Source organism: Vidua chalybeata, chromosome 1 (genome assembly GCF_026979565.1).
Source record: "Vidua chalybeata isolate OUT-0048 chromosome 1, bVidCha1 merged haplotype, whole genome shotgun sequence".
Lineage (NCBI taxonomy): Eukaryota > Metazoa > Chordata > Aves > Passeriformes > Viduidae > Vidua > Vidua chalybeata.
This window is the reverse complement of record NC_071530.1, coordinates 56,569,239-56,584,183: the sequence shown is the minus strand read 5'-3', so window position 1 is coordinate 56,584,183 and position 14,945 is coordinate 56,569,239. Positions and strand designations below refer to the sequence as shown.

The 14,945-nt window shown below is 39.9% G+C and overlaps 1 protein-coding gene across 2 annotated transcripts in view; it reads left to right on the top strand.

The window, feature by feature from the left end:
• Nucleotides 1-8,106: 8,106 nt before the first annotated feature.
• Nucleotides 8,107-14,945, top strand: part of LOC128788129 (solute carrier family 12 member 7-like) — a 65,710-nt gene continuing 58,871 nt past the window's right edge. For both annotated transcript variants that reach the window (XM_053942972.1, XM_053942963.1), the window contains exon 1: nt 8,107-8,295. In XM_053942972.1, coding sequence (XP_053798947.1) covers nt 8,184-8,295 — 112 coding nt within the window. In that variant the 5' untranslated portion in view covers nt 8,107-8,183. The remainder of the gene's footprint in view (nt 8,296-14,945) is intronic.

Sequence of the window (14,945 nt, the reverse complement as noted above, 5' to 3'; positions counted from 1 at the left end):
AATAGTGTGATGAATGTATTGTGTTATAGACCTTAGTACAACATAAGATGTAAAAAGAAGGCTTTTGTATAACTAAAAACAATGTAAGGCTATCCACTGACCAACCTGTCCAAATGATAACTGTGACATAAACCAGAGCACCAGAGGACAATTAGAGAATACCATGTTAAATTCAAGGAGGACATACGAAATCCTTATTAGAGGATGTGAAACAGCAGGATGGTGACACAAGAAAAAATAAAATATATTGACCTGACACACAGGATGTCATGCAGATAAGCCGGAGTGTGAAGAAGTCAAACAAAGGAGTTCCCAGCACATCAGAAAGTTCACAAGAAAGTTTGAATAATGCATGAAACACATGAATATGCATGTATCTCAGCAATGTAACAGTATAAAGATAACATTGTCTGTATACACTGGTGTGTTCTTTGGTTGTTGGCTAGGAGCATCCCAGTGCTGGAAATATTGTCCTTTTTTATCCTATTATTATTAAACTTTTAAAAATTCTAAGCAGTGAAAGGATGAAACACCAATTGAATGGCTGGAGAGGTTAAAAAGGAATATGAGGCAATACTCCAGAATGGATACTGATACCGAGGTGGGACAAACACTGTTAAAAGTGACCTTTGTCACCCATGTCTGGCTGGATATAAGAAAGAAGCTAGAAGGATTAGAGGATTGGCAAGACAGAGGGTTGAATGACCTGCTAAAAGAAGCCGAAAAGGTATATGTATGAAGAGATGAAGAAGAAGCAAAGACAAAGGCTAAGGTAATGGCAGCTGCTATTGCTGAAGGAAACCACTGGGCAAAGAGTCACTCCTACAGGGAGGTGAAGCCCCAGTCAGGCCACAGCAAGGGGGGCTAGGAGGAAATTAAGGGGAATGGAGCCCCCTGGGAGAGAAGCCTAGAAGGGAAGAAGGGGAATTTAATAATCAGGGCCAAATCTGCCATTTTTACAAGAAAATTGGACACTTAAGACGAAATTGCCCACAGAAAGAAAATGATCTGAAAGTTTTCAAGGAGGTTCAAGAAACAGATGAATAGGGGGGTCAGGGCCTCTATCTCCTGGGGGCAAAATACCAACAGGAGCCCTTGATAACTTTAAAAGTAGGCCTCCAGGAGGAGGAATTTGAGGTTTTAGTGGATACAGGGGTAGAGAGGACATGTGTGTGTAAAATCCCAACAGGGTGTGTGAAAAGCCAAGATACAATTCAAGTAGTAGGAGCAAAAGGGGAAGGATTTAGAGTGCCAGTCATAAAACATATGGTATTTGAAGGAACCAACAAGATAGGAATGGAGAATGTTTTATTTGTACCGGGGCAGGATGTAATCTGCTGGAAGGGACTTGCAACTACAAGGCATAGGGGTCCTTCCAGAGGGGGATAAAATGGTAGTTAAACTTCTCAGGTTAAAAGAGGAGGATGAAAAGCAAATTAAATTAGTTTGGGCCAAATCTGGAAATAGGGGTAAGTTAAACACAACCCCTATAGTAGTATAACCCCAACAAATACTGCCCAATTTGGGTACAGCAATATCCACTCTCTCTCAAAGGGAGAAAAGGGTTGAAAACTGTAATGCAAGAATTGATCAAAGATGGAACTTTGGAGCTGTACATGTCTCCCCACAATACCCCCATATTACCAGTAAAACAATCAAACAGGACATACAGGCTCATCCAAGTCCTGAGAGAAGTAAACAAAATAACTATAGAGTGATATTCATTAGTATCAAATCCCTATACACTGTCAAGTAGAATTATTTCTCCATCACACCGGTGGTTCAGTGTGATAGATCTCAAAGATGCCTTTTGGACCTGTTCCCTTGCAGAGGAAAGCAGAGATATATTTGCTTTCGAATGGGAAGATCCCGATACAGGGAGAAAGCAACAATTCAGATGAACTAAATTGCCCCAAGGATTTACTGAATCCCCTAATTTATTTGGACAGGCCCTAGAAGACATATTGCAATGTTTCCCCATAATACTGGAGGTAAAACTTTTTATCTAGTATGTTGATGACTTACTTCTCTCAGAGGAGGATGAGGAAAAGGTCTGGGAATCCACCATATCATTACTAAACTTTTTGGGGAACTAGGGGATTCAGGTATCAAAATAAAAGCTCCAATTTGTAGAGAATGAACTAAAATACTTAGGATATATAATAAACCAGGGGAGCTGGCTTATTAAATCCTGAAATGATCACAGGAATAACCTCACTTCCCCAGCCAAAAAGTGAAAAGGAAATCAGGAAACTATTGGGGTTGTTAGGATATTGTAGAATATGGATTTAAGTATACACTCAAGCTGTTAAATGCCTATATGAAAAGGAAGATATTACATGGGAAAAAGATGAGCAGAGATTTGAAAGTTTAAAACAGAAGTTAATTGGGGCCCCTGCTTTAAGTCTTCCTGCACTAGATAAGCCTTTTTACCTATTTGTAGATGTGGAAAATGGAGTAACCCATGGAGTCCTAGCCCAAGAATGTGGGAGGTCCAAGACACCAGTAGCTTATCTGTCAAAATTGTTAGACCCTGTTAGTAGAGGGTGGCCAACCTATATCCAGGCAGTAGCCTCCACTGCCCTATTAGTAGAAGAAAGTAGAAAATTGACTTTTGGGGAAAATTAAAAGTGCACACCCCATATGCAGTTAGAAATATTCTGAACCAGAAAGCTGAAAAGTGGCTCACTGATTTTTGAGTGCTTAAATATGAAGCAATTTTGATAGACAAAGATGACCTAGTACTAATTACAGATAAGCACCTGAATCCTGCCTAGATTTTGTATGGGGAACCAGTAGAAGAAGTAGTGCATGATTGCTTAGAAGTGATTAACTACCAGAACAAAGTGAGAGAGGATTTGACAGACCATCCCAGCAGGGGGGGAAAAAATTATACATCGGCAGACCCTCGAGGGTGAGTCAGGGGGAGCCAATGTCAGGATAGCTATAGTAGATGAAGGAATAGTGACCATAGAAAAGAGAGGGCTACCCCCCAGTTGGTCAGCTCAAGCATGTGAATTGTATGCCTTGAAACAAGCCCTTGAGGTACTGACACAAGGGAGGGGCACTGTATATACTGACTCCAAGTACGCCTTCAGGGTGGTGCATATGCTTGGGAAAATCTAAGAAAGAGGATTGTTAAATTCTAAAGGGAAAGAACTAATTAATGAAAGACTCATCTGAGATGTTTTAGAAGCCTTATAGTTGCCAGAGGAAATTGCTATTGTGCATATTTGGGGGTATCAGAAAGGGACCACTTTAGAAATAAGAGGGAATAATTTAGCAGATTTAGAAGCTAAAAATGCAGCTGAGGCTGGGGAAGAGAAAGTGGTGATGATACTGACCCCTACTGGAGAAATTCAGGATGTACCAGTAGTCAGTAAAACCGAAGAAGAGGCTCTCCTTAGAATAGGAGCAAAAAAGAACAATGAAGGGAAGTGGGTGTTATCTGATGGGAGGCAGCTTTTAAAGAAACCATTTGCCAGGAAAATATTAGAAAGCATGCATGGTAAAACTCACTGGGGTACTCAAGCGCTGATTGATCAGTTCTTGAGAAACTGGGGCTGCGTAGGAATTTATGGAATAGCTAAACAAATAACTAAAAAATATGCGATATGCCAGAAGGTAAACAGAAAAGTCATGAGGAAAACTCACAGAGGAGGGTGAGAATTAGCCTTATGACCTTTTCAAAGCATCCAAGTAGATTTCACTGAACTCCCCCAGATGCAACGGTGGCAATTTTTCTTGGTAATAGTAGATCATTAAATACATTGGGTAGAGATGGTGCCAGTAGTTAAAGCTACTGCCAGTGTGGTATGCAAAACTCTTCTAGAATTAATCATTCCCCAGTATGGAATGGTAAATCACATTGACTCAGATAGAGGGACACATTTTACCTCAAAAATACTACGGCAAGCTTTAGGTATAAAGTGGGAATTACACACTCCATGGCATCCGCAGAATTCGGGGTGGGTTGAAAGGATAAATCAAACTCTCAAGAGAACTCTAACAAAGCTTATGATTGAAACCCAAATGTCATGGATCAAGTGCCTACCCCTAGCCTTGTTAAGAATTAGAACACAGCCTAAATCAGACTTAAAAGTTTCACCTTATGAAATGATGTTTGGTCTACTCTTTTTGACTTCATCCAATAGCATGGCCACTTATGAGGAGGGGGAGGATGGTGTCAAGAAATATGTCCTGTCCATAGCACAGACTTTAGAGGAACTCCGGGAAAAGGGAAGAATCCCTCAGACTGCTACCCTAAATTTCAAAATTCATAGTATTATTCCTGGGACTGGGTAATGGTGAAATCATGGAAAGACCAACCTTTAACCCCCAACTGGGAAGGTCCTTTTCAGGTGCTGCTAACCACCAAATTGGCTGTATCAATATAACTGCAGAACAAGGATGGACTCATGCTAGCAGGATAAAAGGACCAATAAGAGAACCCTGCAACTCGAAAGTTGTCACTTCCACAGAAGGACTGAAAATTACTTTAAAATGGAATGCACAAGCTCAATGTGGCCAGTAAACCACGAGCAACCACGCATCAATCGAGACTGGGAGGGAGTTCCCTGCGAGCTTTATCGATTATTTTGTGTCAGCCAGAAACTTTCTAAACTCCGGGGCGGTGATTTGCTACCTCCCCAGTCAGGAGGATCAGGTATATACAAACTAACGAACACAGGGTCCATGGCAAGCTTAGAGTTTTCGCTTTTGCCTGTAACCTGCAGAAAGAACAACAATTAACCTTCTCTGCTGAGACACCTTCCAGATTTATTCCTGACCACATACCCTGCTTAAAACACCCTGGAATGAGACACTCAAGTTGGGTACAATGTAAGTGTGAAAACTGTGGCCAGTTCTCGTGCTGTAGCTTGCCCAGGCAGCGTGTTGCAAAATTTGTTGAGATAAAGGGAAAAGTTCCAACACTAATTGAGGGCAGGCACTAATTCTAACACTTTGTTGTGGAGTTGAGTGGATGATTCCTGATATTCACGAGCTATTAGAAGCTGAGTGGGAGGCTGTAGTAAATCAAAAACAAAGACTATCTTTTGAACGCAGGCAACGACTCCATATGATGGGGAGGTAATAAAACCCTATTCCGAGAGTGAACTTAATAAGGGCTGACTATTTAAGGAACTACAGAGTATCACAATATAAGAAAAGCAGGTGACATAAGTAATTTTGCGATAAGGAGACCAGAAGGCGAGATCAGATTAACCACTATACTCACCACCACTCATGTCCACATGCTGGGCAGCAAACCCATCAGACATGGAAGGTGGGGGTACACATTATACTGGTCTTCTGTTACTCCTTATTAGTCATGTCACCTTTGGGAATCCAGATGATCCTTGCCACAAATACTACAGACCACTATACCATGGGAAAACCCAAGGTTCTTACTTTAGCTTTCATACCTTCATTAGCCACTGCTATAACTCCTCTCAGGTAGACACCTGCATACAAAATGACCAAATGTATAAAGTTACCAAAACTGTAGGGTCAAAACAGAGGTGCCCATGAGGAGACAAATTACTGTCTCCACAAGTCAAACCCAAGAATGGAAAAAGGAACGAGATGTGATACAAGATTTAATACGGGAATGAATAATGATAAACAAACAAAGAAAACAGACATAGCAACCCACCACTCTGAAGCCAACTCCACATGGAGGTTTATATGCAAAACTGAGACAAAAACTGGAAAATGAAATAGAAATACCAAAGTCAGGGGAAAACTTCTTTGTAGACCTGGGAGAAAGGATCAGCAAGGACCTAAATGTTACCAGCTGCTGGGTTTGTGGGGGAACTTTAATGTCTGAAGAATGGCTATGGAAGGGTAGTAGCCTAGGCCCAGTTGAACATCTCAAATGGAACAGAACCAAAATGAAAGGGGACAATTGGCCAGAGGGGTGGATATTAAGTTCAAAAATAATTGGAGAGGAGCGCCTCTGGCCTATGGGAAGAGAATTTTCAGACAATATAGAACAGACCTCTCGTAAAAGATATAAAGTTTATAATGGAACTTTCACATGGTAGATCCCTGAAAAACCCACACAATATTGGACCCAGGAGAGGAAAAAGAATTGTAAATATGAAAAGGAAACTAAACTTTTCTGGTGCAATGACCCTGGGAAAAACCCCTATTATGGGATCCCAATCTAAATTTTGGGAAAATATTAATAACCAAAGGAATGAATACTGGAAAGCAGCAGATGGCTTATTTTGGGTATGTGGGAAAAGGGATTATCCAGAACTTCCTCCCCTGTGGAAAAGAAGTTGCACTCTGGGGATTATACAACCGGGATTTTTCCTGTTGCCAAGCCAAGATGGAGATAATCTGGGAATACTGGTGTATGATACCTTAAAAAGAAATAAGAAAGAACTAATTGGAGAAATTGGGGGATACGAAAAGTGGGGCAATGAAGAGTGGCCACCTGAACAGATAACACATACATATGGTCCAGCTACCTGGGCAAAAGATGGGAGTTGGAGATATCGAACCCCAATTTATATATTGAATCACATAATAAAACTCCAAGCAGTTGCAGAAATAATATCTAATAAACAGCAGGGGCCATGGAATTAATAGTCAAACAGCAAAGGCAAACCAGAGTTGCAGTGTATCAAAATCGGTTATCACTAGACTATTTGTTAGCAGAATAGGGAGGGGTTTGCAGAAAGTTTAACACATCTGATTGCTGTCTACAAATTGATGATAAAGGGGATGCAGTTTTGGATATAGCCAGAAACATCAGGAGAATAGCCCATGTGCCAGTCCAAAAATGGGAATCTATAATGAATAAAGGATGGTTAGAAGATTTTTTTTTAATATCCTGGTGGGAGAGGGCCAGATTTGTAGTGCTATGCAAAATAACAGGTCTAATCTTTCTTCCATGTTTGATCCCATGCTTTATTCGATTAATCACTTATGTAGTCCAAAACATGCAAATAATGACAGTAGCCACCAATCCAAAGTTGGGAACCATAGGACGAAAGCAGAAAATTATAGTATATAATTTTATAGAGAAAAGAAAAAGATGATGAAAACAAGATCTGTGAAAAGTATCAGTATGCCAAAAGTTCAGAAGTGCAAAAGTTGTAGCTCAAGCCAAATACAGTAAGAAAAACAAAGAGGAGGGGTTGTGAATTATGTTTTTCAGTGAATTCTGTTTTTCACACCAATCATCTCCACATCTGCCAGCTCACTGCCACCTTTGATGGCCAGAATCACTTTGCCTAACCCTTCTCTGGAGGCCTTTATGCTGTGGGACAGACTATAGTGTTACATATACATCTTCCATCCCAATGAAGTATGGGAGCCACAAAACCACGAGTTCTCTTCCAAAAGACACAGATATAGACTGACATGAATAGTCTTTCTGATTTATTCTAGCACTTTGCTAGAAGAACAGGAGACAAGAAAAATGCCCTGAGCTTCTAAATCTGTTTTCTCTACTTTTGGAGTGGAGATGTTACAACCTCCTTTGAGATGGAAGTTGGAGGTAACCAAGAACTATATCTCATCATTAGTGCTACATCTTTAATATTTAATTTGATACACTGCTCATCCACTGACTCTTTGAATCTGCTTCACTGCTGGTCAGAGTTTAAATTCTGACTCCGGCCTGAATCCCAGGATCTTCACCTGTCTACTGTAAACTATGGCTGCTGCATAGGAGGGCAGATTTCTGGGAGCCATCTTTATGTCCTGGTAGTCCAAAGGCACACAGTGAACTTTCTCCACTTGTCCAAAAGGTGATCATAAATCTCCTGCTTGGGCCTTCTGAATACTGTCATCCCTTCAGTGATCTGGAAGATTAAGGTCCTACAGCCTGGCTCTGGTCTCGTTTGGAAGGCAGTTTCTGTCTGGTGGGATCAGAGGAGCAGCAGCCTGGTGGTCTTAGAGCTGCAAGGGTAACTGTAAGCCAAGGTTTGAGGCAGAGGGGATGCTCCAAGGCCCGTGCCCCTCCCTTCGAAGCTATGGCCGCAGAGCCATCAGTCAAGCGGTGAGGGGGGAAGTGGCGCGGTGCCGGCCACCGCCCCCCCCCGCCCCCCCCCCCCCCCCCCCGCTGCGTGAGGAAATGGCTCTCACGTGAGGGAGGCGGTAGCGCCCGGCTCACCCTGCCCGCTCCCCTAAGAGGAGGCGCCAGCGGGTCTGGGGCTGTCTGCAGCATGCCGACGAGTTTCACGGTGGTGCCGGTGGAGGCGCAGGGCGAGGAGCGGCAGCGGGATGGGCAGCTGCGAGAGGAGGAAGATGAAGGCGACGAGAGGGACCGGGGCGCTGGTGAGAGAGTCGGGAAGCGCCGGGGGTCAACGCGTGAAGAGAGCGTCGGCTCTTTGCATGCAGAGGAGCGGGTCTGTGGCGGGCCGGTCGGCCGGCGGAGAGCCCCCGAATACTATGGAGGGGCCGCGTCGCCTCTCCGCAGCGAACTATGCCGGGGCTACCTGTCCAGGTGTAGAAGTGCGCTTCGGGAAAGGGCGAAAGTCCGGCGCCTGGGGTGGCTGAGAGGTTGTTTCTCTTTGTTTCCATTAGTCAGCGACGCTGGCCGAATGGAGGAAGTACTCATGGGCGGCTCCAGTCGGGGGAGCGGAGCAGCTCGCTGTCGGGCGCGGCGCCTGCCTGGGGCGGTGTGGGGCGGTCGGTCCGCCTCCCGCCTGCGACGGAGAGCGGGCGGAAGCAGCGCCGCTCACGGCGGTTTAACAAACGGGGAAAATACGTAGAATCAATCGTTTATGTTGGAAGAGACCTTGAAGATCAGATCATCAAATCCAACCATTAGGTTATCTTAAAATTTAACTGCTCTTGGAGAACACTAGAGAGAGGGCTAAGAGGCAAGATTCACACTGTGGAGAAGAGCACAACTTTACCTGCCTTGTTCCAGGTGTTTGTCCAGGCATGTGCTTCTGCATCAGATATAACGTCTAGGGTTAAGTAGGTGTTTGCTACGAGATGCCGTCGCGTTCGGAGCCTTGTTTCTTGCTAGGCCTCGTTCCTGAAGCCTCCTGGGGCAGTAGAATCAAACCGGAGGTGGAGCTCGGGCATCATGAATGAGGGTCTGCTCAGGAGAGCCCCTTATGCAGGGGCAGTAGTATTTCTCTGCCAGCGTTGCTGGAGAAATGAGTGATTCTTCACTTGCATGACAAGGCACTGCTGGGAAAGCAGTAATTCTTGTGGCTCTTAACACTTCCTTTTTTCGAAGCGTGTTGCAGCAGCAATACCAAGTATCGTATGTGAATCACTGCTAGCACTTCGAGAGCTAGTTCGCATCTTGCACTTTATTTTGGACAATCTCTGCTCTGTTACAATCGATACTTCTGTAAAGGTTTGGGTGGGGAATTAACTTTGTTAGATGATAACAGGTGAATAGATGGGGGTTTGTAAAAGGCATCTTATTTTTGTGGTAAAGATGACAGATAAATAAGGCTAATTTTGTGTGATGTGGGATATGAATGTAAAAAGATAAAAACAGATATTTGACACACTTAATATATTTACATTATTTTAGGAAGCTAAATAGTAAAACACAAAACTGACACAGTTATTTTCTTCCAAAGCTTTCTACTCTTAAATCTTACTTACATATTAAAGATATATAATACATATAGTTGCCTTTCCCTTAGTAAATTCAAAGGCTGACTAGGTGTTCTAATAACTGCTTCTTCTTTTTCTAAACTAAATGCAATAGGAAAACCAAAACAATATAAGCTGTGACAACAGTTTATTTCTGACAACAAACAACAGTTTGTTTCTGTGACATCTGTTTGTACTGGATGGATGATTAGTAGTACAGCATTAATCTGGACAAATTTTCTTTTGGTAGAAGAGCTAGTCAGAAAGGCATGGTGTATGGTGTCTACTCAGATGGCCTGTCAAAATACTGAATATACATTCAGGCATAGTTAGACAGGATTTGTTAGACTGCATGTATATATGAAGTATCTGAAAGGCTTGGAATATGTTTAAATCCTGGGAAGGTGAGAAGAAGAATGGAACTGCTGCTTTCATAGTGTTCCAACTAAAGGCCAGAGATAAAAAAAATCTTGATGCGATTAGGTGGTGTTTTGGAGACTAGTAGTTACAGTTGCAAGATATATTTAAATACTGTTATGGATCTGTATCAGTCAAGTGGATGAATTTATGTATGCCTCTTCCTGTGTGTTTGTAAAATTGGAAGTAGAGAGGAAAATACTGAAAAGGGAAGGCATTGATTTGTATATAAATTATAGGCAAAGAGCTCTGACTTCATGAAGAGATTAAATGCTACCCTCTGACAGAGAGTTTTGGGATGTGAAAGATGTACTACTTACTGTTGCTTTGGGTATTGTATGGAATTGTTAAGTTAATGCTGTATAATCAAATAATTGTTCTTGAGTTATTCTTCTGAAAACTAAAGAATTCTGAAATGTTAGTACTGCTAAAAGCTGCTGTAGTTAAGCTTTTGCCTGCTGCTCAGAGAAGGACCCCTTGCCCTTCTCACTACTCCAGCCTTGAGAAAAAGGCTAAGAAGTAAATTATTTCTTTCCTTGTCCTCCTCTGTGTCTGGGTTTGCTTCCTTTTTCCTGCGCTTGACTATCAGACACTTCACTGGTCTGGTTCAGCATGCTAAACTGTGAGTAAACTAAACTGCAGAGGTAAAAATCATGCTTCCCATATTTTTGACTTGAGGTGCGTACTGCAAAAAGTGAGAATGGCTAGGGTTGTGTCAAGGTGGGAGGTGGGTAAAGCTGAGAGCAGAGATGAACATAAAAAAGAGGAGAATGGGAACTTCCCATTTGACTTCTCCTTAGCCTATATAGCTCAGCATGTTATTTTGTTCCAGTTGTTTAGAAATCTAGCATGTTATCAGTTTTGATTGAATTGTCTGTCTTAAAAACCAAGTAGTTTTTCCTTGACTGCACTAGTACTGTTTTTAAAAAAAAACCCCAACCTACCAAACACATGAAAACCTGACAAACCTGTCAAACTCAATGCTAATTTTTTTGAGGGAATCAGCTATGCTGTCTAGTCATTAGATCAACAGTAAAGTAGTTTTGATTCTTATTAGCAGGGCACTTATCAATTTGTGCTCAGTTTTGTGCATTTATCCCCTTTCACACATTCTTACCTGATAATCATTTATATGGTAAAGGAGTAACCTGGGATGTTCTTGCTCTATGATCTGCACTCTTTCTTAATAATCTGAAATTTGATAGCTTTGTATTTTCTGACTATATGATACTTTGATGTATATGAAAGGAGGGGAAGACATTTGTGACTGCCTATGGGGCTGGAGTGTAGCACTAGTCACAGTAGTACTTCAGAAGAGGCAGAATACTTGAAGTTAACATGGTTAAGGGTGCAGCCTGCTGACTCAAATGTTCACAAAGTAGCAGAAAGAAGATGTGCCTGTGTCTTTTAATGTGTTTATAATATACTACAAAGAAAGGGTAGTCAGGAGACAGTAAATGGTTGGAGAAGGAAATACGAGTCTGTAGACAGTAAGGTATGAAGTTTCATAAGAAATTTTGGGCTTGATTTGTGTTGGGTGTTTTGTTTGTTTTCTTCACACAAAGTTGTAGTGACTGTCTAGATAGACCTGTAAAAATTTTGTAAAGTTGATCAGCTTTTTGTTGCTTAGTAGTTCTGTGTATCAGGTGTTTCAAGGCATCACTAGTATTTTTAGCATCCCATAGTAGTATTTATCTTGCCACAGCAGTTTCTTATTTAGAAACTAATGTGAGAACTAACTCCTGCAAAATCTTTTAAAATTGAAGACCCTCAAATACAAGGAATAGCAATAACAAACCTGATCATCTGTGAAGAAGCCATCATATAACTAATGAAACATGGATGCTGTGAATTTCTGCAAAATGTTATTTATTGGAAAACTAGGCAACAGTTGACACAGTTATATGTGTGTTTGTGTGTGTATATATATGTTCAATGGAGGAAGATAGATTAATCTCACTGAGAAGTCTAGTGTATTTTCAGTCAACCCTTCAACCTTAACAGCCACAGTTGACCATTCTTGTAGCATAGATATTATGATCAGAGAAAAGTAGATTTTAGGTGTTATTCAAAAATTTGATCCCAGGAACTAGTCTGTTTCTATTACTGGCATCCACTTAACAGAATTGCAACACTTTTTATGAGTTTAAGGCTAGTATAAAATGTGTAATACATTAATGCATAAACTAGAAAACAACTACATATTTAGTTTGAAAGAGAATGAACAAATTATGCTGCCAGTCTTAAAAAGAAGCCTTTATAATTGCAAAATATTTGTTTTTAAAAAGAGCTTACAAAATTACTAGGACTATATTTTTAAGTGTTTATCTGCTACATCTTAAGTAGAATAAGTGCCAACTATTTCTACATAAAATCAATGTTTAAAAACGAACTGAGTTGCTTAAAGTCTGCTAATATGTACTTGGTGTGTAAAAGAAGTTTTTTTAAATGTAGATAGGTCTTTGAAATAAGTTCATACTACTTGTTGCTAACCTCTACTGATCTTTTCAGTGGATATCTTTTAAAGTGAATTTATTTGATAGAAATAAAACTTTTAAAGTACTTATTTAATGGAGACATGGGATGTTTCAGTGACTTCATCCTTCCCATATCACTAAGCAGGGTGTTTATTGCTGACAGGAATCTTTTAGCTTAATTCTCTTCAGAGAGTTCTGTGACTGTCATGTAGTTCGTGTCATGTTCATGCCTCATGCTGCCTGAAGCCTTAATGACTTGTTTCAGGATTAATTCAATACTAGTAAGAAACAGGATTTGACGTCTTACACTAAGCTGGGAGGAAGGAACTGTCAGTTTCCTGTTTCAGTTCTTGATACCTGAAGAATCATCAGAGGAGACTGACTTAATTTTCCTTAATCATGAGTGAGCAAGATTATGAAGAAAATGGGCAAAATCCAAGTGAGTCTCTTTACAAGACAATGCTGTGGTTCTAATATCTTTCTTACTGACATAGGAGGTTCCTGTACTTCCAGCCATATTTTAAAGAATTTATAAAGAGTCTTTGCAGTGTTTTCACTAGAAGTAAGCTGTGCTTGATTATAATAGTAGCCTAAGTAAAGAAAATCTAAAATTTAGCAATGTTACATAGGTGATGGATGTAACTTTAGAATCATCCATTATGATATCCATTATAAAGAGATTTATTTACAAGGGGTTTAAATACACTTTGTTCTGCATATCACCATACCATATAAATTGTGCTAATCATTAATAAAAATGCTGCAGGAAATTTGTGATGTAGTAAATATATTTAGACATTAAATTACTAAAAAGAACCCAATAACATGAAACTTTAAGTTAGGTTGCACTGAATTCATAAACCAATGTGGCACAAAAATTGAGGCAAAGTGTGTTCAAACAAGTTTATGGATGCCTTTTTCATAATTTGCATTATAGCAAGATAGTGGCTTTTAAAAACTTGTCTGTATTTTAGAACTCCAAGGTGGCTCCAATATGTGGATTTAGATTAGAAGTGTTAAGACATTTAATTTATAAGATTGTATGACTTTTCTTTAGTTGCCTGCCAATCAAAAACTTGAACCTACAGGAAGGTAATATGCATGATAGAGAAGATAGAATTACAGGTTTTGCCACAGGCAGCTTTCTTGGATGTGATGGTTATATGCATCAGTTCTATTGACTTTTAAACTTTATATATTTTTACCTTTAAAAGTTTTGTTACATTAACATTAAATGTTTGCGGTCTCTTGTGCAAACAGGATCTCATTTTCATATTCTCAGTTTGCAGTGGCTTGTTCTTAATGTGACCAAATGCTATCTGAATGAAAATGTTACCATTGTTTTTATTTAAAACTGTTACATTTCACCTGTAAATGGCTAATCAGAACCTACCTCAAGGTACATGGACTGTGATTAAGAGTTGCCCTTTGCAAACTATGAAGAATTAGGACTTTCCTGTTAAGGGTTATTCCCCAACTGCAGTTCTGCTTTAGATAACAACATATAAAATTAGCAATTTCTAGTGGGAATCAAAGCTCTTCTAGTTTAACACATGTACTTGTTTGGAGAACAGTTATACATTATCATGGCTGAGCTACCTTATTTGAGGTCGTGTTGTTCAAAAGTTTATGTAATTCTTACTCCTTTGAACAACACCTGTATTTTTTGCCATATGCAAGCTATCTATCTACTTTTATTTTTCAGATAGATGTTAAACTCTTATGGCATGTCAGGAGAAAAAGGTGCTTTCTTTTTTGGACAAAACATGTTTGAATACAAACTAAATAGGAGCATTACTTGGATATGAATAATGATGGCAGACATAGTCTGGGACAGTGAGGAAGCAGTGAATCTGGAAAGGATTTAGGGGTCAGACTGGATTAGAATATCATGAGCTTGGTTTAATGCTGTGGTAAAGAGGGCTAGCCTGATCCTTGGAGTAGAGAGGTGATGATTATACTTCTGTAAATAGCACTGACTGAGACTGGTGTTAGAACACTGTATTTGATTTTCAAAATTTGATGCTGTATTTGATTTTCAAAATTTGATTTTTTTTTGTTTGTTTTGTTTTTTTTTTGTGTAACTTAAAACCTGTATAGAATGTTTCCACAAAAATAATTTAAAAGTTAGAAAAATGTTTTAAGAACTTTTTGATTTTTCAAGAGATAGGTTGACATGATTTGAATAAGTATAGTTACCTTCACAGAGAGAAAATACTTTGAGTGGTTAAATTTGGAAGCAGTTACTAGGATGTTATAGCTAGAAGTTTGAAAGAACCAAATTTAAATAGAAATATGGAGCAATTTGAGATTTTTTCAGTATTAAAATACCCTTAAGCTTTACATAAATTAATAGGGTTTTTTCTTATTTCAGTTCTGAAAACATCAAGAGATGCACTGCTTAAATTTCAATATGTTTTTCTTAAAATTATAGAGCTTAATGATCAAATGAAATTCCTGAGCCTGTGT